Source organism: Corvus brachyrhynchos, unplaced genomic scaffold, assembly GCF_000691975.1.
Source record: "Corvus brachyrhynchos isolate BGI_N302 unplaced genomic scaffold, ASM69197v1 scaffold36, whole genome shotgun sequence".
Lineage (NCBI taxonomy): Eukaryota > Metazoa > Chordata > Aves > Passeriformes > Corvidae > Corvus > Corvus brachyrhynchos.
This window is the reverse complement of record NW_008238441.1, coordinates 786,987-813,652: the sequence shown is the minus strand read 5'-3', so window position 1 is coordinate 813,652 and position 26,666 is coordinate 786,987. Positions and strand designations below refer to the sequence as shown.

Sequence of the window (26,666 nt, the reverse complement as noted above, 5' to 3'; positions counted from 1 at the left end):
TGCTGCACCTTGCTGCCCATGGCCACTGCACTGCAGCTAGCCGGATTCCTTCAAGGAGTCACAAAAGAGACACCTAGATGCAACCAATTTAATTACCTGCTATCAGACACAGTGAAGAATATTAAATATAAATTTTTATGAAATAGCAATTTGACCTTAAAGTTCAGCTTGCCTTCACACAGGGACATGTGAAAGTCTTAAGCAGCAAAAAGTTCAATTTCAAATTTGTCACTAATGTCAATTGTTTATCCCTAGTGTTAATTTCTCACATTCAGTGAGAGAAAAAAAGTGTAATTTCTCTACACTAGAAAAGGAGTTTCAAGACCACAGATCATTTCAAATAAATGCCATCAGAACAGGTAGAATTAGTACCAAAGCTAGAACAGCTGAACAGGCAGTGCAGGGGAAAAGAGAGTCTTGTACTAAACTTTAGATTTCTTGATCCCCCCACACTCCTCAAGAGCCAGTGGCAATCAGGAATCAACTCATCCCATTTGACAAAAGTAGGTGTAGTCCAAAGACTCCTTCCCAAAAGACAACATGGGGTAACTCCCTAGTTCATTTGCTCAGGATCCTCCCTTCCTCAGCAAACCAAGCCTCTTTTTTTGAGGCACTCCCCTACACAACAGCAACAGTGACAACTGACAAAAATGGATCGTTTTCACTGGTTCTTTCACTTGGAAGGCAGCCATGAGCAAAGACACTTTGAAGATGTGTGTTTGCAGCTCAATGATCATGCACACCTCAAGGATACCTGCAACCACCCCTGCAGTCCTAAATGTGTGGAACAGCTTTAATTGCAAGATTTCAGCAGAGCTGGATACTACCTCTTCAGAAAATATCTAATCACCTTATGGCAAAAAGAGGTTTTCTGCAAGTTCCCGCTGTTGAGTGCCGTTATACGAAGGACCCAAGGCCACAGCCTTTCACATTGAGCTGAATGGGGTGTAGGGAGGGTGTACAATCAATGAGTGTGTTCATGCCATAGAATTAGCCCAATCTGAGCGGTCATCAACACCTAAAAAACACATGAAACTTTCCAAATGCATGCCTTGCTCACATTTAGATTTTTCCAGAAGACAAAAAAATACTATCACAAAAACAAGTTCAATTTCTCTGAAATATGCTGTATTTTACTTTTAAATCACTAAATGTCAAAAGTCCTGTTTAATAATTAAATTATGGACAGAAAGTTACAAACTGCTTTCATCTTTAGCAGCTCTGAGAACATAAATTTCAAGAAAATTCCACATTTCCTAGCCAAAGTTTTGAAATATGCCAGTTATTAATTTCAGATTTGTTGTGGTGGGCAAATATACAAGGTACTAATTCATTTCCAAAAGCAGATTTAAAGTTTTAAGATATTCACTTAGCAGATTGGAAGAACTCTGCAATTACCTATTTAGTGACAATCTGGATAATTTAGGATCAAAAGAGGACATGCTGCTTTGCATAAAATAATTGTACATAGCAAGAAAAGTACAACCTGATTTTAGAAAGACCCATGGAAGAATGGCAATCTTACTTGCATTTTTAAAAACTATGAACTATTTAAATCAAATAGTTTAAAGTCTCCTGATTATAAACCTTTATTTCATAAAACTTCAGACATCTGACTCCTATTCAGAAGCGAAGTTCAGTGCTTTCACCAATGTCCATGTAGCAGCTTCTACAGGTCATTTTACCAGCACTCCACACAACTCCTGACAGTTTTCTACATCTTTATAGTGTTGCACATGGCCACATCCCTTCACCTGGCAAACTCCCCTTCAGAAACACAGAACTGAAAATAAATCAATGAAGCTCAGAGGAGGAGAAGACTGCAGAGAGATGGGTGGGAGGCTCAGCCCAGTGACAGCCACCACCAGCACAGCTGCACCACTTCCTTCCACCCACCTCATTTGGTCAGGAAAAAAACATTCTAAATTCTGCAAATAACTCTAGGCTCCTATGCAAAACAGTCACATCGTTCTCATCTGTGCTGCTCTAGTGAATCACAGCAGACTCCAGAGAGACCACATTAGAGAAAAAAAAAATGATAGATGTGTGTGGTGTAGAGGTCCTTGGGGTGAAATAGCATTGCACAGCTGTGATGCACAAAGTCACAGTGCAAGAGTCAGCTAAATCAAGAAATATCTGTATTTCAGCACCTTCTGCAGCTGCAGTAACGTACTTTTCTACAGCTGAAAATATCTTTTCGAAGCATACATAGAGAACACCAAGCAACTGTGCTAACTTTGAGCTGGGACAAGCCCTTCTCTGAAATAATTGTAAGTAAAGCAGGTGTAATTTGGGACTTTGTCTGCCAGAGGGAGCTGAAGGAAGGAGAAAAAATCCCATGTATCTCATTCCTTCAGAAGTTTCAGGGTTGTCCTACACCAATTAACGTAAGTATTCTAACAAAAAGGGGGGCTAACGCAAAATCAACCCCAGCTGTGTCTGGCACAGGGCACCCCTGCACTGACACCCCACTGCCAAAACCTTGCCCATCATGCCCAGTGCACTTGCTCTAGGAGTGAGTCCCCCTACAACATTGAATGGAAACAATACCTCCAATAAAGTGTATGTAACTACTTTTTGATCAACACCATAGTGGAGATGATTGCCTGATAGACAGACTAATAAGAAAAGCATCAAATGAGATGGTATCTAATACTTTCTTACATCAGCTTGTCAATAAAGGCAGGGTAACACTGCACAAAGACTAAGCTTCCAATTAAAACAAGATACATATTACCTGAAAATAGATTGTCATTAAAAGGCTCATTGGTCTTCTTTGCACACTCTTACCAATACTTACTGTTTCTAACACTTAATGTTAGTATGCCTAAGAATCTGCCTGTGGTTGGAGGTGCTACCACACAAAACTATCATTTATATGTTACCATACTAATAATGTACTCTTTTATAGCACTTGCTAAAGAGCTTATAGTAAACAGGAATTGGTCTCATTTTGCAAATTGATAAAGTAAGCTATTTAAACAACGTGTTCATGGGAAACTGGGATTCTGTAAAACACCTCAGGAAAGAATTTCACTGCACACATACTGGATGATCTCTTTCTTCCCTCCTGCTGCATTTTCAGGTAAACTACTTCCAGCTTCAAAAACTTTACCTATAAAAACCAGCACAAAAGGATTTCACATTTAAAAAAAAAAAAAAAAAAAAAAAAAAGGCAGATGGGTATACCTTTAAACAATTCTTTTAAATGCTAAGATCTAAGTTGATCCAACTTCCCTTAGATCAAAATTTCACCAATAGCTTTAAAATCAAGAGTAGTAGAATCATGCACATTCCTTGCATTTTGGAATTTCTTGCTTTTAGGAAAACAGTTATGCCACCTTCTGGTATTCACAAGAACTACTCGACAAGACAAATATTTTAATACATTCCCATTTTAAATGGAAAAAAAAACCAAAACAGTACAAACAGAAAACTCACTTCATCTACGAAACCAATGAAAAATACTGCATTTTTTAAGCTTTGGTTGATCTGTGCAACATCACAGCTAAGACTAGCTAGCTTGGACTAGTTTGTGCCCAGCCTCAACGTTCCTAAGCCTGTACTACCCAGGAGATGGATCTGATGATCCTTAGGGGTCACTTCCAACTCAGGATATTCTATGACACCTACTGACAAACACAGTATCCTTCCCACACCTTACCTGGTGTGAGACATGAGCTATTCTACCCTTTGCCCCATCTCACCAGCTACAGCAAAGAACTGGGAAAGTCAGAGAGTGAAAAGGCTGAGAAAACTTAAGGAATGGCTTCTGTACAAGAATCAACTGTTATATTGGACTTAACAGCATGGGGTGCAGAGAGGGAAGAAGAAATACACTGAGAGTATATAGCATCACAAAAAGCACGGTAAATGTCGGGTGCTTATTCACCAGCTCTCCAACACAATAAAGAGAAAGCTTTGCATGAAACTAATACTAGCAGAGGTTTGGTGGATAAAAAACGAAACAGTAGAAATGTCTTCACATAACATGCTGCAGCTATCCCACCAGCAGTTTTTCAATAACCATTTATTACAAAACAGATTCACTGAAGCAAAGTGAGAAAAACAGTTTAAAACAGAAGTGGCTTGTACCCAGTGCTCTGTAGGTGACTTCCGCATTCACATACAAGGCCAGCAATCAAACTTCTCCACCTCACCTCCCACTACCCAAAGCATACTTGACGCTGTAGTGGGACACATGCATGGTAATGTAAAAACAACTATAAACCCCCTTCCTCCTGTGTTATACCTGGATCTATGCAATTAACTCTGTACTGATAAAAACACAAAGGAAGATGTAATTTAAGCTATGACTTCAAGAAATTTTTCATCATTTCCAACCTATGCCTTCAATATAAAACTTTTTCCAGATGTCAAATTTCCACCAACAGTTTCTGAAGCAGAAAAAGCTTCAGTGAAGGAAGAAAGAAGACATAGAATTAGGTATGAAGTAACATTTACAAATTAAGTGGATAACTGACTCCAAAGTGTGTCAACTGATGCTTCACAATCACTCCCGAGACAAACATCTAGTGATTCTCCAATCTTAGACAATCTCTGACACAGAAGTAGGTATTTCTGACTATAATGTTCCACTGTAATTTTGAACTACAAAGTTTAACTATATGAATTTAAAACAGAATTTGGAAGTTTGGTGTAAGAATCAGACAAACCCAAGACCATGCTCAGGCATTAATGTACAAACAGCAGAAACAACATAAGACAGCTGAAATACAAGGACACCTATTTGCATGCCCACTTGCTCATCACATCTTCCCACAAACTTCTGCATATTCTTTCAGCCATGTTTACTCAGCTCTCTGCAGTATGTGTCCCATGGTATAACAATTTTCTGGATCTCTAAACAAAGCAAAACTTACATTAAGCAAAGCTTTGCTTTGATGCGTTCTTCCAATAACAGTATATTTTACTCATTCTGAAGTTCAGCAGTTTCACTTTCTGGAGATGCTGAAATTACAATTTTGCCCCCACAAGACAGAATGATAATATGCAGGAGACTATACACACACCACGAGAAATACAAACCATGATTTTCATCACAAGCAACACCATAAATCATGCTGCAAACAGTATTATATTTGCCTGAAAGATTTTACAAGAACCTCTGAAATAACTAATACAACAGCAAAGTTGCACAATAATACTTCAGGAGAATCATGAGAGTAACTCAGACCAGGCAGAATGTCACTGCAACCACCTGAACAAAGTCTTGCTGCATATTGCATGAAGTGTTGCCAGGAAAATGCAATACCATAATCCCACATAACCAACTGTTAAAATAATTCTAGAAAAAAGCCATGCACTAACATCAGTCATGCCTGAGCTGCTCCTGCGTCCTCATGTATCTACAGACATTTAGAACTGGAAACGAGTAGATTTCTGCAATTTACCAAAGCATTTCTTCACTCACTTGGAACACTGATTCTAAATTTCAAACCTTATACTGAAAGCAGTGTTGGTGTCTAGAGATTCAAAAGGCAGTCTCAAAGGAACTCAGTACTTTCATGACACTAAAATTCTTGAAAGCTGAAGCTTTGGAGGCCTCTGAACAGCATATACTGAAAACATGAAAAGAAGGCAAGACTGATTCTGGGGACAGGTGGTAAACCTCTGCTGAGACAAACATACAGTACTCCAAAAGCACAGGATACAGAGGTCAGATCAGGAAGGGAGGAAGGCAAGCAGTAAACCAGATATTTATTCAGTAGGGTCAGTACTGAACTCAAAGCAAAATGCAGTTAGTAGCTTAAGGTAAGACGAACATTTGCCACAAGAGTTTCTGTAAACACTGACATTTCCCTGCATCTCCCCTGCAGGGAAACCAACAGTTACAGCAACTATGAACCCAGGAGTTTTACATAAACACTGTTACAGAAGACCGTTCTTTCTTTAGTGCTTCTTATCAAATTTCTGTGAACTTATGTTCTGGCTCATGTCCTGAATCAAGCAACATGCACAAACATACCTTCTTCTGTTTGAGTCTTTCACTAAAGTAGAAACATAAGCAAAATACCAACACCTTGTTGTCCAAAAAGCAGCTGCTGGGGAGAAATTTCTAAAACATGACAAAATTTCGCTGGATCTTGAACTTAATGTCCATTCAGGGATTTATTTTTTTGTTGGGTGACAGGGGGCTGTGCAGATGGCACTAATCAAAGACTGATTTATTAAAAGGAAAAGACCTATTTGAAGACTACCAAGTATTTTAAATAATTACATTCGATAAATAGCTAAGAAGTTTTTCAGGATTTTCACTCATTATATCAGGCATCTGGGTGTAAAATCAGTAAATACAGTATCCGTAGATAAGCAGCCTATTTATAATTGTTTTTTATCAACACTCTAGAACAAGGCACAATGTGACTAAGCTTTTACTTCAGTACTCTAATCTGATGAAAGCCTACAGAATCCAAAGAGCAGAAGTAAAATTAACTAAAATTATTGAGTCTTAGCTTTCTGGTGTTGAACGCACAAATTCTTTTTCACAGCAAATTCCAGCAATGTGATTCAATTCATTTACCCTCCTCCCTCCCTTTGCTCCTGAGTTCTGTAACAGTCTTCTAACCCAGTTAACTGGCTGGAGAAGAAGGCCATTCCTGTTCTCCAGCATCACTGCTCATTACTCCTGAAGCATATACAGCAGAGGGATGGCTGCTCCAACTGCACACCAAGCCAGCAGCATCACATAATTACTCCTCGTCAGCCAAAGTCTTTGCCACACCCCACTGCAGAGCAGCAATGAAAAGGATTTCCGGTTCCCAATGACAGACCAGTGATGTCCTGGCAAACGCCCTGAGCAAAACCCAACACAGACAACCATACACTTTGCTGTATGGGCCGAGCTCTAATTATCTGAAAACAGAACTGAACAGTGTCACACTGCCACTCTAATTACCGGGAGACAGAACAAGAGAGGAGAAAACCTGGCTGTGAGAGCAAAGAGGAGCCCAGACAACAGGCAAAGATGCTGCTCCAGCCAGGAGAGAGCAGCTTTACAAAGCCTGCAAACTCCTCTGCTTCAGCTCTCATGTTCCGCTTCACTCCCACATTGCTCTGACTCACTCAAGTCACATCAATTTAAGCAACACCAAACATGGCTTTGCTCCTTGTCCAGCTGGGCTTCTGAGGGTCTTGCTGACTTGTTGATACATGACCTCTGTGCTCTTTGGGACAACAGAAGCAAAATGAGACCATCTGAAGATTTAACACATTCACTTCAAATTAAATTTCCTCCCAGATCCTTGGTTGATCCACCTCCACCTACCCGGCTGTCAGCTTGGATTCAACCACCCTGTAACAGGTGAGCTGGAGCAGAAGAATTAAAGCGGAATTCAGGAATTTGGAACAGAGTAGTTGCAGGCTGAAAACACTTGGAATCCAACACGATGGAGCTGGATGCGATAACATAGCTTGGGAAAATGGAAGGAGATTAGCAAGATGCTCAAATTTCAGCAATGCCATAGGAAGGTCAGGCATAAATATACACATAATAATGTGACAAGGCAGAACAGCAGTAGTTATAGCTGAAGGTTTTCCGTGACAGACATTGACATTTTAACAGTGCACTGTTGCCTTCAGTTATTAAATTTGCTATTATCTGCAGGAATCATACTGATGCTGGATTTCAGATTTCAGTGTGTGTCTATTTATGGGATTGGAAGTCACCAGGCTGTAGAACACACTGTTTGAAAAACTGAGCTGTTTCCCTGAACGGCTTTCGCTGGTCCTGCAGGATACCTGTATAATACCTCTGAAGATCACATGAAAACTTAATAGTTGCTTCAACTTTCATTCTCCAGAACAGGACATTAATGTAAATATAACCCAACACTTCTCATTATTACAAGATGTCCTTAAGAACATTAGTAAGCTTAAAGTGCAGCTCATTAAAACAGATCAGTTTCAGATGCAAAACTGATCTCTCCATACAGTGAACACAAGCAAGACTTTGTATCCTGTTTTTCCAGCACAGTCTCCACCACTGTGAGATTATTTTCCAAGATATGACCAATTTTGCATCCAAATGAACTACAACATGAATCAGAGACATCCCAGATGTCCAATGACAATGGAATAATGGGAAATGTATTACCAAGCTGCACACATGAACATACACAGGCAGAACACCTCTAGCATTAAAAAAAAGTAGGAGGTTTGATTGGTTGAGTTTTATAATGCAAGGGTGGTTTTGTGTTCAGGTGTGGGGGGGTTCTTCTGTTCAAATAAGGCAGAAATATACATACCCATCAGGTTTTTTGGGGTGGGGTGCGGTTTCTTTCATTTGTTTTAAGTATAGAAAGTACCAAACTATTTGGTAACCATGAAGAAAGGGACATTTTTCTTTTCAAAATTAGGTCACTTCTTCTGTTAACAGCAAAATTAAATAAAACAGGTCAGACACACCCAAAGAAAAGTTGTATTTATTCTTTTCCCTTCCCTTTATGAATAGCAGATAATGCAATTCTTCCATTTTGACTAAATGGAGGGACATTGATTAGAGCTAAACTTCAGCACCAAAAGAATTTTCTGGGAGTAAGCAATTTAGACAGCATTGCTGTTTTTCAAGATTACAACTTTTATTTCAAAAGTGTTCATTTAAATGATCAGCTGCTAGCTAAGGCAGATAAAACTGCATATTAAAATGATTCATTTTTGAAAAAACAGGTTATTTTGTAATGTTTTGTACATTGTCAATATAAGAGCTATGCCAGTTTGTACCCAGAAGTGATACACACGGTTTAAATATAGGATCACAATGGATAAATTACATGCAGACAAACAAATACCATACTCTCTCAAAGGGACAAAGCTGCACCCACTATGTGAGTAAATTATTTTAGATTTAGGACTTCAAAGCATCTTACCCATAAGCATGAAGTTGCTTTGGTTAAAGCCCTTCTTTTTAACTTGATGCATTCAAATAAACAGCAAACAGAGCAGGGAAACAACTACTCATAACCCTACAACCACCACTCATCAGGAGAACAACTAGAACCAGTAGAGATCCACCCAAGTGACAGAAGACAGAGATAGGAAACAAAAGGGAAAGTGACAATCAGCATGAGATTACACTACACTGCTAACAAGGTGTCATCAGATGGAGAATTTTCCAAAGAGATTTTCAGAAAAAGCCTGCTTACAGTATATTGAACATCCTACAAGCCAGCCAGACCTTCCAAGCAGCCAGTGAAGATTGCAAGCTCACCTATCCCATTAAAAGTAGCAATTGACCTTCTTAGAATAAAATATGACCTATTTTAGATCCACACCTCTTTGCTTCCCACATGAAGTCCAAGTTGCAAACAATTCATGTGCAAAAGGCACTGGTTTACAAACCACACACTAAAGCTGCACTTGGACAGATGGCAGAACACACAGCCATGTCTAGAGGAAACTGAACTGCAGTTAACCCAGAAACATACCCAAACCAAAACCCTGCTTTTAAATATGCAAGAGAATGTTTCTGCTTTGAACCACTGTTCTTTCTTAATGAAAAAAAAAGAATTGACAGGAGTATACCTGTGTCATGCTTCAATACATTCATTAAGCCTGCATATTAATTTCTAGTCACAGAAGAGGAACTTTTGCTTTTTTATCATATATTCCATCACAAAGAAAACATTTCTTTTACCTAGGCAACTGAAAAAAATTACAGATATTTTCTTTTAATGCAAGTCAACACTAAAGCTATATTGACTCTACTAATGCTTAGGTCATTTTAGTGGTCAGTTAAAAAAAAGGTAATTTGGAGAGCTAAAAGCATTTACTGAAGAAAAACTTTTTACTGAAGAGGTTAATCCTTCCACTGAAATTAAGAACCCTTTTCCCCCTTAACAAGCATAAACACTGTCAAACACACCATACTGAGACCAGATGTAACAAAAACAAGCATCCAATAAATAAGGTAAGAAATTTATCATCTCCTTAAAAGAAAAAATTCACGGAACTTTTTTCTAGTTCTTGATCTTCTAATTTTAACTCCTACATTAATATATTCAAAAGGCTTCACATGGCAATGGACTTCTAAAGTATTCAAGTGCACATGCCTGTGAACAAAGGACAAAATTATGAACCTAGTGAGGACTGAAAATATTTGTAACATCACTGCTAAGAACACAGAGATGACTGCTAAATAAAATGAAGTACAAAAGAGTAACTTGAAGGAAATAGGACTGAATAGGTACTGGTTTGGATTACTAGAGACTGGAAGCTTTCAGAGATGGAGAGAACACATAAATAAGAACTCTGCTCTAAGGAAAGCTTTTATAACTTTTTTTCTTCAAAGTTTCACAGCATTATTCATTAAAGAGCCATTTTTCACACTAAGCAGAAATGTGACTGACCAAAACACTACTAAGAGGTTGTGTGCACTCAGAGTGACAGCAGTATGCAAGTCTGAAAAGTGAAACCTGAGACTAAATATGCTCAAATCACCATAAATGCATTCAGCAGACAAAAGGTACTTGTGTGCCTGTTCAAAAAAAATTTAAAAAAAAAAAAAAAGGCAGAAAATCTGTTGCTTCTAATCAAATATGTAAGGAAAAATCCCCCCAGAAGCAGAGAGCAGCATACTGATGAGTTTGGTCATTCTTCAAGACTGATTTAGCTACTGCCAAGACATAACTTCAATAATTTAAACTGTTTTCCCATTAATTACCTGTTTAGACTGAGACAAAAGTACACAAAATCAGTGAATGAAACTACAGAAACTAATAAGATTTCTTCAGTCTAAATTCGCTAAAAGAGTGTTGCTTAATGTCAACACATGTGTTGGAACAGAAATAATCAAGCATTTATTCTTAAGATGAATGCTCAAAATGGTTATATTAATCTAGTTAAATGAAAGGTCTAAAATGCCATTAGCAATCCAAACGAAAAAAGTGGAAGCCTTAAATGGCAGAAAATCCTAGTCATGAACGATGCCTTTTGCTGCAGTAATATTTTCACTCACCTAAAAGGAAAAGAAATCCTACCAATATACTGAAACACGCATAGCCAGGCTGTTACATTTTGTACAGCGGTGAAGAAAAGCACATGATGGATCCCCGTCACTTTCTCAGACAAACACCAAATCAAAACTATCATTCCTGACAGGATGTCAGGATGTAAAGTTCCTTTACAAAGCAGTGTCAGAAATCTTTGTACCAGCAGCACATTTCATCGTAAACTTAAGACCCCTAATCTTACCTTTTCCTTTCCATTTAAGTATGATGTCCCTATTCAACTGCAAAATCCATGAAAACTAATCAAGATATTTGAGCATGGAGCTCAAAAATTTCCTACAGAAACATCCTGCACTACAAAAATAATTATTTTTCTCGTTTTTTTGAAAGAATGGACCCAGTCACTCCAACATAAATTAACCACATCAGCCAAACTACCATTACGGGTGTGCAAAGTACAGCACAAGATAATATAAACAATGTTATAGCTTCCATGTTCATGTTATAAAAGAACAATTATGTTTTAAGTGAGGATCTAATTTCAAGAAAAGACACTGAAATAAGGTTGCTGGAAGTTCTGTCAGGTTAAGGTAATCAAGTCTGCATTAAATGACTGCTGTAGATCTATGGAGTCCATCTCCTGTTTCCTATAAGAAATTAAGTCTTGTGGTTTCAAAAAATCCTAAATCACAGAAAGCCACAAAGCAGATGAGACATTCTAAAACATAGAATCACATCTAAACACAAGTTTCCAATATCTAAAATGTACTTGTAGAGTACCTCCCTTCACAAGGATACACTTACCGACAAGTTTCCAATATCTAAAATGTACTTGTAGAGAAGATGGGACTTGCTCCCTTCACAAGGATACACTTACCTCATTTTTTCATCAAAAATCTCTCTTGAAAACGTGTTAAGAACCAAATTACTTTCCAATGAAAATCAATATTAAGTTGTTTTTGTCACCACAAAGCATTCCACACAATGAAAATATTCTGCATTATAAAAAAAGGAAAAAAAAAAAATCACCAAACTTTACTAGTTGTTCTCTGTGCCAACAAAGCATCAAGAATTAAAATTAAATTCAAAAGTTGAACTAGGTTTTCAGACATTTTAATTTTATAAAGCCTTGGGTGAAAGTGACAATATTTACATCAAAATAATCTCATCTCTTCTATCCACATGCTACCTCAAGTTTTGGAAAGATCTACATTTATGCTTTTTATCTTGCCTGCAGCAGTACATCACTAGGGACATGCAGTTTTGCCTGACTGGTAATTTGTTTGCTGTTGCAGGATCCTGTCCCTTGGCATGAAAGTGAAGACATAGGAAACATGAAGGGTGCTGTTTCTCTAAAAAACTTACACATTCAGACCAGCAATGGCCTTAAACAAATGCATTTACACTGCTAAATTACTTTTATCAATTTATGTCATCAATTAGGATAAACTGGGAAAAAGCCATCCTCTGGAAGTGTACGCTGCAGGTATAAAGAGTTACTGGCAAATAGACAACAACTTTTTCCAAAACTTTTTCTACATCATCTTCAAGATGCAGCCTTTTCTGCCTTGTTATCTAGTCAGGTAAAGTCCATCTTTCACAAAATTAAATTGTTCTGGCTTCCGACAAGCCCCACATTTCTTAATCTTTGAAACTACTCAACTGATTTCCTGCCTTGTCTCTTCAGCCATATTAACTTACTACAGCACATCCATCCAATACTCCGGTTTCTCTCACCACATCCAGCATGAAAAGCTGCTTTCAATGCCCTTCAGGGCTCAGCTTTGCTGGTTTTGCAACACTTTTTGCCCTCAATTAGATCAACCTTTGGCAAAGCATCCAACAAACACTTCTGTGTTCTCTTCCATGGGACCCCTAACGCACAAAGGTGCCAGAAAAGAAGCAATAATAATTTCTTCTTCAGAACAACACCAAGCTGGCAATGGCACATGGCACTCAGCAGTCAGAGTGATGATATATGGCAACTATCACTTCTTAGGCACTCAAGTTGATTTTCCACAAATCCCCAGACAATCCACAAGCTCTTACAGTAAGAATTGGGAGCTCCAGGCTAGCACAGCACAGGCACAGCATTATAAGTACAATTAAGCAGCAATTGTTAAGGTAACACTTTGCCCCTTGTAATCCCAGTACAAAAACTTGGTAATCTCTGATCAAAAGCCACCAAAACCATGACAAGGGGTGCAAGCTGATTGCAGAGCACTCTGCTAGCACAGTAACAGCAGAGACTCAGGCCTTTCCATCAGCTGCAAATACCCACATGCAACATCTGTTGAGTCAGGGCTGCTTAGAAGCAAGGATTAAAGCGGGAATCAGACAACATTTTAAAAAGTATTTTCCATGGATTTTTCTCTTTAACTGAAAAGACTATGAAACCGTTCCTTATTACAAAAAGAAAAAAATAAAAATCAACAACAAAACTATTCAGTTTGGCTCCTTGAAGTGAAAGCAATTTTTAGTAAGTTGTGCAAAACTGTCCAAAGACTAAATTTTAAGGAAGTTTTGTTAATAAAAAAAAAAAAAAAAAAACCCCACACTTCATGTTGCACTAAGGAGTGCATCAAAATTCAGCTGTAGACATAGTAGGCATGCGCTGGATCAGTTCAGACTTCCTGAAATGCCATTTACAAGCAGTGAATTTCAGGTAAGCCACGTACACTAAAAAGGAAGTGAGACCAATAGAACAGGATTCACTACAATGAACTCCGTAATACAAATCCATATTTTAAATCAGTGCAAGTAATTCTTGTTTTATGTAAACCATTCTACTGCAAAATCAGCTTGTACAGCACACAGACCACTGTTAAAGCAGCATAAACACCTGGCTTGTGAAAAACACACCCTAGCAAGCAGGAGGCAACCCAGCAAAGGACACAGTACCAATGTGTAGAGTGTAAAGCTCCAAAAGATCTATCGTTTTCCCTTCATCATCCTAAAACACTTCCCAAAACAGCTCAGAAGGACACCTGTACCAAATCAGAATATAAACTGCTTCACTGCATAGCCACTGCAACCTCTATTAAGACATTGTACCACAGCAAAATAAACCTCTTGTGCTGTTACTTGGAGAAAGGAAAATCCTTCTACAGTCCTTAATGAAATCTAATCTATAATCTCAAAACCATTCAGCAATTTCAACCCCTGCATAACATTTGCAGGAACACAACTGTGCTTCTATGCTTCCAAGCTAAACAGGATTATTTCACTGCCTAAGTACACTGGCATCTTGGCTCAATCCCTGTCTTGGCAGTTTAGGGGCCAATTCCTAAATTGAACTCCAAGATGGACAAGTCTGACAATACCAGTCATTGTAAAATTTCAAAGCAAACAGGGTGGCATTCTACATAAAGATTTATGTAACTTAAGTTGAGAAGCAGACCTGTCTGTTAATACATTAAGGGAGATGTAGGACAATACATATCTGCAGCACACTTTTACAGAAACTTCAATGCACTAGCTTGCGTCTGCCACAAGTCATCTGAGGTCCCTCCTCTCTTTGTACATCACTTCCAAAGTTTATCTGCTCCAAATGAGCTTTTCTGTCCATATTAATGACCTAGAAGGTGACACTGCTTCCATCCTCGACCCTGTGTCTAAGTGAACAGCTTAGCCTGCTGCAGCCTCACACAGAGCAGGGACAGAAGCTCTGCCCACCAACACCTCACCTCAAACGGGGCAGGGACCTGAAACTCCCCCATTTCTACATGCAGCAGATTACCTCAGGTCAGGGCTCTGTGCAAGGACAGCCTTAAACCACTGCACTGAACATAAAGTAGCAGAAAGCAGAATTTTTACAATGCTGAGGTATGTGTATTAAAACACTGTCTTCAATGAAATATTCTTCCAAATTTTAAGTCAGATGATCAACTTTTTCCTGCCTGGATTTGCATAATGAACCAAATTTAAATTCACATATCTATGGTGAAATTAATCAAATTATTATGAAGCTTATTGGCTGGCCCAAAAGCATCTAATCAATTTATTTAGAAGTGTTCTTAAAATGTTTGTGAACTTACAGATTTCCCATCTCTTCAGTATTCTGTAAAGGACTTGCATTTCATCTGCACTCTCCAACCCTCATAAAGCCTTTCCCTCATATAAGTCACATGTGGCTACAACTTCAGCATATTAAAGCTCATTCATTATCACCTACACTTAACAAATCCATAGTGATGAAATAAACTCTGCTGACAAAATTTTGATTAGATAAGCATTGCATGTAAGAAAAAAGCTGTATGTAAGAAATCCAGGAAAGTGAAAGAAAAACCTGTATAGTCTCCACAAAGACAACAGGACCATGACATTTGGATCCCAGCTTCTCGTCACTACCAAATGAAAAAAATCCTGATATGAAACCAGCTGCTGACTGTCAATTATTTTAAGAGCATAAAGCTTTATATGGTTACAGAGAGGAAAGGCCAACAGAACATATTAATTAGTCCATTCATGAGGAAACTGAATAGCTTAGATACAGCATGTCCCTTCAGTGTCCAACTTGTCACACACACACCTGGATCTACTGACTACCAAGGGCACAGCTCAAGTACCTTTTACTATTGTACAAATTAGATTCACTCAGACATGGGCAGATGTCAAATAAAACAAGGCACCCTCATTCAGCCTGTCCAGAAAAAAAAACAGCATAGGGAATGCTGTGCATCTGTGTTTTGGTTGAACTTCATGTTAAATATTATCCACTACATTTAAGAATTAATATTTCTGAAGTTTATGAATTTAGGAGTCAGTATTACATGAAAATGAAAAACTTTTTATTGTACATTTGTTCTTCATTAGAAAAGCTACTTTTTAACTTAATGGACTAAGTTGCAGTGTGTATTTCAAGCCCTTTAAAGCCTTCCGCATGAGCATTCAAAAGGTGAAATGTTTTTCCATTTTTCACCAGAAATTCTACACATCAAGTACACAGTAATAACCACAAAAAGAACAATAGCAACAGGCAAATAGCAATTTCCTTTATACAGCCCACAAACTTGATAAATACTTCTCAAGATATTACAGCATAAAGGTTAAAGCCACGGTTATGATCATGCAGAACTGGGAAAACAAACCAGTTCCTTCAGCTCCATCCTGCACCGAAGACTAATCTCTATTCAATTCACAACTTATCCCATTATATCTTACACACATTCACCCTTGCAATAATGCCATAAGACCTAATGGAACTGTCCACATAAATATTACCTGTTATTGCAGCTACTAGTGCTGACACAGAGGAGTATCAATGTAGGCAAATCCCAAAACACTCTTCATGGCGGGTGTCATTGGCTGTGAGCCTTGTCCACTCAAGTTATCAGAGCACAACCTGACCCAGCCCAGTGCTGCAGACCATGAAAAGGTGACTGCTATGCAACTAAAATGTCCTTAACAGCAACCACCTGCACAAATTAAATGCCAGCTCCACAAAATAACTGTTGTGTACTTTACAGAAAGTCTTTTCTGAAAATGACCTCACTAAAATACAGTCAACGTCTGTAAAGAAGCTCCAAGAAAAATGTATGTATTATCAGTAACTGTAGCATCACCATAAGAACACTTCAAGGTATATAGACCGATACTTGGAAAATTTATACCTAAACTTCTCATTTGATAAAAAAAAAAAATTCTATCAAGTTCCAATTTTATTAAGCAGATACTATGAAAGAGATCTTATTTTTAAAATAATGAAATAATGAAGAATATTGCATATTATCGTTGCTACTCAGCCAACTGCAGCAGAGACTTCGCGGACCTTGTCCACAAGCGATCTCAACATAAGAGAGTAAATCAAATCAACACTATCTCCTGGGTAAGTCAGCTGGATCAGGACAAAGATTTCTGTGGCTGCTTCATAAAGAATCCAGCATCTGGACCGGAGACTGTTATAAAAAAATCCTCACAGGGCCTTCCTGAACCAGCAAGCAGATCCTGGAAGAAGCCAAGGGAAAGATGACTACAAACCAATGTTATCTTTAAGCTGATTTTCTCTTGAGTGAAAGCAAGACAGCCTTTCAAATCAGGCACTATTTGCAGATGCCAAACCAGAATGAGGACATTAAGCAATAGTGACTTTTTTTTTTTAATTAGTTACTAAACAAATCACAAAACCGCATCTATGAAAATATCCAAAAGGTTCCAGGAAGAGGGAAGCCTAAAAACCATTTAGCCTTTCTCTTAGATCTAGGTAACAAGAAAGGCCAATCACATGTAAGAACCCAAACTGGTTCCTACCTAGAAGTTGAAGCAATTACTAGTCTATTGTAATAAAAGGATTTTTCTTCAATTTAAGAAAAGAACAAAGAAAAAATTTTCATTGTGTAGCTTTAATGCTACAAACATAGGAAAACTTAGAAATTAAGGTGCCTGAGGGAAGAGCAGCTCTTCTAGCTTGAGCTCTTTCGTGCCAAGAAAAGCTCTGAAGTTGTCTACAAAGGCACTGTTCTCCTAGATAATTATCATCAGAACAAAGCAGCAGCTCCAGAGTATCAAAGTTTACGGTTTAAAAGAAAGCACTCAAGCACATTACTCATATTACACTTACACAAAAAAAAAGAAGCACAAAGACTATCATGGAAAATACTAAAATAAGATGCTGCTTAATCCACAACTGTTACTGGAAAACTGGCGAAAAAAAAAAAAAGAAAACACTGGGACTAATTACTCCAAAGAAATGAGCTGGCTGAGGAGCCTACAGCACTAGAAACACAGCATTTTTATGGAATCCATCTGAAAAATAAGACATTGCATCACCTAATTGTGGTCTCTAAAACTGACCTTGTCTCCACAAAAGCAAATCCTTTAAGTACTTAATTAGGTACAGTTATCATGGAGGTTCTTCCTTTCCTGTAATGTTTTAGGAGTGTGGTTTAGCTACTTGATCCCCGAATGTTCTTGTTTATTCCAGCAGACAAGAACTACAAATTTTCAGGAAAGCTTCCATTGACTGCTACTATTCCCATCATTGTTATGGCAGATATAGCAGACTTGTGTGGTGGCCGATTGACCAGTGGTACAAGAGACAGAGAGGGATCTTGGTAAGACAGTCTCTGGTGCCAAAGACTTAAGGTTATGGTGAGGGAAAGAAGCCTCTCCCAGGATGCCTTGTCCAATTATGGTAATGTACCCCAGCTCAGCTCGGTTGACTCTTGGTGCTAGCCACACCCCTGTACTCAAGCTTGAGCTGCTGCATACTCAGAGTCATTTGCCTCTAGAAACCTTCACAAGTTGTACCAATAAACTGCTTTCTGTGGAACTCTAAGCAAGGACCCTTCTCAACTGCTTGTCGTCGGCTTAATATTACTGAAGCCATCCCTGTGTCTGTGTGCTTATGCATGTGAGCCACAGAACTATAGGAGACTCAGTAATAGACTTGCAATCCAAAATTGGACGAGGACAATAAAGCGTTAAGAACCTGACATGCAGAATAAGCTTTTGTAAGTAACAAGTTAACCCTGCTAAAGGTTCCCCATACCCACCATGTCAACAGTTTTACTGCTGTCTAGAACACTTTCAGCAGTCAACAGTAAAAGCCTTTGGTAGACTGATCACTACAGACAGGTAAAGCATTGTGGTTAATCACTTATGAAACCATACATTGCTCTGTCCTCCAGCTCTTTCCTTCAACAATCAGGTTTGTCCATGGTTCCCATGAAGGGCTCTACACTCACAGCTTTCCAGACTCAAATAAAAGTGTTAGACAAATGGCACAGTTATTCTAAGTTAGAGAATAATAAAAAAAAAAATTAATTCCCACATTAGCATTTTGGGCTTTTTAGAAAACATACGTCAGTTACTCACAAAGAGTCTCTCCACATCATCTCTGATAAGCGGAAATATCTCCTCTGTTCTTCATGTACCTGTGGGCAAACAGAAAAGAACTGAAGCAGAGTCACACACAGACATCCACAGATAGCACCTGCCTCTCAGATCCCATGGATTTTCACAAAACAAACCAAGATTTGTTCCAAACGTTCATGCACAATCTGTTTCCCCATTTCACTTACTTTCCCTGGTAAAATTACAGAGATGAAGGAGCACAAAAGCAAGAAAAGCGCTTCTTGTTTGCATGCATTAGGCTGCTCTTTGCTGTGGAAACAAGGATGGATTATGAAAACTAATCAAGTGAACAGAGCGCACATGCCCTAGATTTTTCAAATAATCTCTTGGTTTAACCCAGTTGTTCCTGAGCCTGCCTATCCCATGAACAATTTACTAAAATGAAAGCTGTGACTCATTAAAGCCACCTTTTTAGAGAGAGAGAAACAGCTCAAATTATTTATAGGCAAGATGTAATCACATTAATTTGTATAGAAGAGGCCAAAATCTTAATGACTTCCATTTCTAAGATCCAATACTACAGTTGATAAACAAACTCCTAGTTCTTTTTTTTTTTGATGTCTCAGGAGTATGGTATCTTACAGCCTTTGACCAAAATGAAAGACTACAGACTATATTCTGGCTTGTGAAATCATACATCCACTTGAAGGGACAGTGAAAAAGTTGTAACATTTCTATTTGCTGACATTTATTTATTAGCAAACATTGCAAAATATGAACTATGCAATACCCCTGAAAAGAGCCACACTTCAGATTTTTGGTCTTTTACATATTTTACATTTATAAACATAACTGAATGATAAAAACTTAGTAGCTGTATGCACTGGATATTTCTTTAAGCAATTTGCTATTAATTCACAGCCCAAAGAAGAAATTCCTTTTTCTTAATCAATACTTTTAAGACACAAAAGCAAGTTTTTAGGTAAGGTCACAAAACAGTAGCAGTTTATCTATAAAAAAAAATAAAAGCTTCTATCTCATCCTCTCCCCTTCAACTGCTCTGTAACATGACAAATAAAATTTTGACTTCAGAGAGTAGACACAACCTCTCCTAATTTAAGAGCCTGTCTAAAATCTTATTTTGCTAAAGCAGACTTAGACATTTAGCGGAAGGAAATAGCACACAGTATTTGTAAGCATGAATTATAAATTCAGTGTATGCTTTGCAATACTTTAAATATGCCACAACTGAGACAGCATCAAACCAAATTGTTTGACAGCACCTAACTTGTCCATTCCCTCCCACTGACACTACAGCAGTTGGTAGAATAAAGTGGTTCTTAACTCCTGGTGTTGCTACACCTCAGGACATCCTTTTGTTTTAAATAAACTTTAGGTTTTCCTCTGTTAAAGAAGTCTGCTGAGTAAACAGGATGGGTTTTATCCATCCTCCATCACAAAACTAGCATTCAGAAAGTGCCACATCACCTGAGCTGTTCTCCTACCATCATTACTCTGTTATTTGTGAAGTCCTATGTGATGTGCAATGTGGTTACTGCAATTAGGATGGATGCTGTAGTCTCAGTCCTTGTTTTACCATCCTGTGGGCATTGCACAGGCTTCTCTAATGAGACCTATACATTACACAACAATATGAAGGGATCAAAAATATTCCATGTTAAAACAGAATTTTTCACACTCAGAAAAATTTTAGTTAACTTTTATCTTTAACAATAGAGCTTCTATCACCCTCAGTGTTGATTCTCCATTCCCAGCATACAGATATCAGAAATTCACACCTCGGCTTATACCTCTGCCACAGAAAGGACAAATCTGATCACCAGCACAAACTTGCATCCCCCTGCCAGGAGCTGGGGGCTGAATTTCTGATTACTGTGCAAGGTCCTGAGATCTCTGGGTTGCAGGGTTTGCTGTTGTAGCTGCTGTTATATTTTGCCATCATTCCTTCATAAATGCAAAAAGAAGTACATATATTAATGAATAAGGATTCATTTCCTATATAAACGATTACATTTGTTTTAACCATCTTTAGCTTGAATACAGGAAGACAATTTAAAAGAGGTGTGGTTGAGACCCATGTAAAATTGTTGAGCATTCCTGAGAAGTTACACTACTTCCAATTCCAACTCCATAAAGCAAACACACTGCATGCATTGTCATATGCCGTTGAATGCAGCTCACATGGTGGATACCCTGTGAAACTTATTTTTATGCCTGTAATTCATCTGTCAGGAAGCTCTAGATTATTCAGGGCTGATAGTGCACACTGCTTATGTAGGTTACTTGTATCAGTTACAGCCAGCTCTTCGGAAACAACAGCAAATTAGTGACACAAGAGATGCCAAGGAGTGACAAAGTGTGCAGGGCACAGCCTAGGAAGCCATTAAATGAACAAGCCCACACATCCTCAGGGGCAAATGCAACCATCCAGGGAACGTGAGAAATACTCGTCAGGTCAGAGGCCAGACCTCAGCAAACATCACTCCTACAGCAGGCAAGTTGTTTTTAAATTATTCTCAGAAATCACAAAGTGGATGCTGGGATTGAGCCTGATTTACAGTGGTAACACAGTCCTTCCTCTAGCACAGCAGAAAACCTGAATCAAAAATTAACAAAACACAACTGCTGAAAAAACAAGAGTGCTCATGAAATCCAAGGGAGGAAGAGGTTGAATTCTCACTTGGGAACACTACTGAGGGCCACAGTCCCATGTTACTTAGTTTGACCCAACTACCACTTGCCTACCTCGTGCTGGACCAAACTACCCAGTTGCACAATCCAACAGAATACAGCTGTCAGGGGACAAGCAGTGCCAGCACAGCCAGCGCTGCCTCAGCCTGGCAGCTGCAGCAAATCCCTGGCACCCACCACGCAAAGAGAGAAGGAAGCAGCACTGTCCCTTTCAGCAGCAACTGATTAAATCTGACATCGATCTACGCTCTTAAAAGAATGGCTTTAATCTCTAAGTAAATAATAATAAGAGAACCTCTCTAAACACAGAGAATATATGCCTAAAAAAGTGTTATCATCTTAGAAGTCAGATGCAGACCAGCCTGATGTAGGCAGTTTTCAGCATGAACTTCGTACACATTTCCGGAGAATAGCACAGCCTCCCAGTTTTTATAACAGGCATCAGAGTTGCATTGCCCAAGAGCAGCATTAACTTATATCAACTATAACCTGATAATCATTACCAAGCAGAATAATTTACTAACTTCCACCCACAGACCAGAAGTATATAAGTACTTAAACGTTTTCCATAAAAATCGAGTCCAGACACAAAAGAAGCACCATATTATAGATTACAGAAAATACAACTGAAGCTACCAACTTGCTTCAGTCAGCCAAAGTCCTGCATTTTGAAAAACTCAGTGTCATAAAGGAAGATGACAAACTGTTGAAACACATCTCTGGGTAGGAGAACAGATCTTATCCTAACAGAAATTTTGCAACTGTATTTGTAAAGAAGTCTTACCCACCAAAAGCAGTGCTACGGTGCTTGTCAACTGCAGTTACAGAATGGCCTTCATTAATGTACTTTAAAAATATGTTTGATAAGTATTTTTTTCAACCTATTTTAGGAACACAAAATAAAACAAGCTTCAGCATGCTCACACAAGCTTGGAAGTCTTCAGTAATACTTCAAGTACTAAAAAAACCCAAGCTTCTTGGTGTAGTATTTCACTCACACAGAAAGAGAAAACAGTTCCCTGAAGCAGACAGAGTCATTAATACACCGCATATAAACCACACCTAAGTAAAACACCTGCAGTTTAAAATGGCACCATAGGCAAGAAGAAAATGCTATATTACATTGAATAGCTGTGCTAAGCCTAACAGACCTGGGTTGGATGCCCTTATATTATACTCTCAACATTGGGAGCTTCAGCAATTACAGCATAGCATAATCCAGTCCCAAGGAACGAATGGACTTCTCTCCCATTACCTTGAGCCCTAACAAGATCATCTCCACACACAGCAATCCTAGCCTGGGACCAAAGAGAGGGGGACAAGGAATAGGCTGCAGATGACACACCACAGTCACAGTGAGTCTAAGATGCCAGCACAGGGAGGGGACAAGGATGCAGCAGAGACCAGTTCCCCAAAACACAGGAAAACACGTGTGAGACTAGCCAGCTCCCTGCCAGAGCCACAATGACCTGACAGGTTAGTGACTCACCTGGGTTCACATCAGCTCTGTTCCCTGGACAGCAGCACTGCTCTGTCTCTTCTGCTCTTGGCTCAAACATCTGCACCCTCTCATCATCCCCAGCTGCAGTTCCAAGCACTGTTCAGAGCTGTGCACAGCACCCAGATGGTCTGGCAGCAGCAGCTGCCCAAAATGCTGTTGTCCTCCCACTGCTGCTCCTATAGCCACAACACAGAGCAGGCCCCTACCAGTGCGATGCCCATAACTCCTGCTGTTTGCCCGTGTCTAGACAATAAAGCAGCTTCCATGCCACCCCTCTCCTAAAGGCAATGCGAGCTTCTGCCTCTGTGCTTGTGACTGGAGGAAGATTTTTAATCATTATCTCCCAAGAGCGCTGACAGTACAAAGTTGTGAGTCTTACCCACCATGGATTGCTTCCATTTGCCTGGAACTCCATTCTGGACAGTCTATGTCACAGATTTAGAGGCACCAACTAGAACTCTGGAAGCATTAATGAAAAGGCCATTTCACATCAGACTGGAAACAAGTGATAAAAACAGGAGGTAAAAGCCTGTGAAGCTTCCTAGTAAAACAATGCACATACACTGCAGCAGAGTGAAATCTTCCAGTCTTCACAAGTGACTCCTGGATAGCCAGTATACATTATCAGGCAATAAAAGCAAAAAAGCTCAGAACATTAAAGCCCGTTTTCCCATTTTCTGCTGTAAAACCTTTTGGCACCCTCTCCTATATCACACACCAGAGTATCAGAACCACCCACATCACTGAGAAATTGAATCCTTGGTATTTCCTTATTGCTACCATTCAAGTATCCTTGTGACAAGCCACCTTGGAATCACTTTCCATGAACTCCAAGCCCTCCCACCTGCTGTTACTTCCATCAACAATGTCCATTACCTGGAGGCTTCACCTAAGCTACATCCTTGGGAGAAGAAGAATCTACATACGCAAATAAAGGCTTGGGAAAAATACTCCTAGATCAAGTTAGTCAGTATGATTTGCAACACCCATCACTGTTAGCAAGCTTACTAATTTTGCAGTGATGTTATGGGCAAAGGTGGAAGCTAAGGGAACACCAGGCTGCTGATCAACTCAGAGGCATTAGTTTTCCTTTACTTTCTAAAGCTATTTTGAGCAGACCTTGAAATGGCACAAACACTGAACTGACAATTCAGGACACACTAGGTCAGAAATTTACCCAGCGCACAACACAGCTAACACTAGTCACTGCCTTATCGTAAGCCTCACAAATGACATGAGAGCTGAGTGAGATGCGCTCCGCATGTTGATCATTCAGCTTTAGTTAGTGGCACATGGATATTTTCTAATACAACAGTTTTAAAAGCAAAATGAGATTTGGATTTCTGATTACACTTATGCTAGAAATGGACGTTAAGAACCTCCCAAACACAAGGATCTTGAACACCAGTACAGTAACAGTCCAGCTTTTTTGGCTACAATAACCACCTTGAAAGAAAAGCCAGAAGAGAAGCCATACAACGTTTAGATAATTGATTGGCAGGGAACAAAAAATGCCAGGATCATTCCAGATGTCCCAACTTGTACCAAGAATCATTTCTACCCTTAAAATGCCTCTTTCTTAATCATCACTAATGAGTGATTATTCTCTGACATTACAGATATTTGCTCTCAGAAAATGGTTTGTCTGAGCAAATCTGTGAACATCAAAGTTTCTTATCTTACCTCTCAAACAGTGAATTTGCTAAATAAGACAGTTCAAAATGAAGGATTGTCTTACCTCTGAGCAGCACAGCTTAAATTGTTAGCTCAGTCAATCCACGATCAATGCAGCTTTAGCTGCATTCTGATAAGATTTCAAAGCTACTTAATATTCTACAAATATATACATTTATCTTTTTCAGGTAAGCTGAACAAACTTCTCAGAAAGCCAAATCAGTCTTAGCAGAATCTGCTTGAGTTACATATCCTACTTTGTACAAAGCACTAAGCTTCCTGTGTCTTTGTCAGCTCTCCTAATAAAGAACATAAGGCTCTGTAATTTGATCTACAAGAATTTAACAATTATAGAGTTTGTTCATCAAAAGAGAGTTCTGATATTTTCAAGACCTTAGTAGTGCCTAACATCTCAAGTATATAAACCAGCTTTTGAAAGCCCTTGGAAAAAAACTGCTCCCAGGGAAGAATTAAACATGACATGGTCAGAGAGTCCTACAAAAGAAAATTAAGTATTTTTTCATTTGAGCATTTGCATGTTAAGTATTTACACTGCTGTGAAGAGTTTAGAGTGCAGGAGTTTTCAAGAGATGTACATTTCCAGTGGACTATATCCAAATTATTATATGTAACAACACAAAAGCCTTCTTATTTCTGTCCCAGTGAAGGCTGACAAATTGTGTAAGTTTTCAGCAGACATTGTTGACACTTTCGAAACGTGTTACTCACCCACACAGTCTCTCAAGTCATCTATTTTGTACTGGGAAAATTAATCAGAATAATTTTCAATGTGTTAATTTAAGGAAGTCTACTGCAACATCTGGAAAAGGCTATGTAAGGAATACAGAGCATGTACATACATAAATATTTATGTATCCTTCAAACTAGGAAGTCTCAGACTACCAACAGCACAAAAATATCTGAATATTTTGATCAACACTCAATATCTTTAAAGCTACCTTGCTTTCTTGGCTACATGAACTGTTTAATTAACCTCCATTAAACACCAAGTTTCATATCAGAAAAGCTCCACACAAAAGTCAGACAGGAAAGCTCAGACTGAAGACCTAATTGGCCATGCTGTCTAACAGCAGGAGCAGTGACAGTGAAAGAACACTGCCTTCTGGCAGCTTCCTTCTGCCAGGGTTTTAGGGACTTTCTCCCACAAACCGCATCTGGAATTCAGGCTTGAGCACTTCAAAATTCACTTTTTTTCTTCCATTAATTTGTCTAATCACATTTCAATCTAATTTGCACTCAAGATATCCCATGACAATGGAGTCGTGATATAATTATACACTGGGTAACAATGGAGTTTCCCAATATAATTACACATCACAGGAAAGCATCCTTCAGCTACCACCTCAAAAATTTCCTAATACACCACCTGAGGGGAGGCACAGGGTTTCCCTGCCCCTGGTCAGCCTCATTCCCGATTGGTTGGTTTGTGTTCCCCTGTGTGGGCAAGGACCCTCGGGGCCCGTGATTGTAACAGTTCCTCGGCAGAGCCCCGGCCACGTGGCTGGAAAAATAAACATCTCTGAAACATCTACCAAGAATCTGGCCATATATATTTCCTTTCCACGGGACTCCTGGTTTGATATATGCATGTTACAGTAATCCCCACTGTAGCAAATGGTGGAGGAATGCAGGCAGGTCACCGATCCCTAAGGACAGAAAATTCATGAGTAAAAACCACTCTAGATCTCTCTCTTCTCATCTTGGTTTGGATATTCTCTCTGGACTATGGAAGAATCGTGATAAATGGGGCTCTCTGAGCCACAGAAAAAAATGTATCTAGAAGTTAAAGGAATCCTTGAACAACAAAACAAAAAAAGTAATGCAACCCGGAGATCTAGAACATTTTTTAAACTGGCTTTTCCAAAGTTTCTCCTGTATTTCTCGAGACTTACTTTTTGATATTGAACCTCCTGGAACTTGTCATGGGTGTTTTTGGGACGAGATCTGGGATAAGGTAAGGGATCAAACAGAACATGGACTAGTGATAGAAGCTCTCC

General features: G+C 38.9%; 1 protein-coding gene across 4 annotated transcripts in view; it reads right to left on the bottom strand.

Annotated features, from left to right (window-relative positions):
* Window positions 1–26,666, bottom strand: part of KLHL13 (kelch like family member 13) — a 92,494-nt gene that overhangs the window by 47,913 nt on the left and 17,915 nt on the right. For 2 of the 4 annotated variants that reach the window (XM_017736635.1, XM_008635539.2), the window contains one exon: window positions 18,783–18,841. In XM_017736635.1, the coding sequence (XP_017592124.1) occupies window positions 18,783–18,802 (20 nt within the window). In that variant the 5' untranslated portion in view covers window positions 18,803–18,841. Of the gene's footprint in view, window positions 1–11,844; window positions 11,963–18,782; window positions 18,842–22,962; window positions 22,982–26,666 lie in introns of those variants that run through there. The other 2 variants (XM_017736637.1, XM_017736636.1) reach the window with 2 other exon arrangements.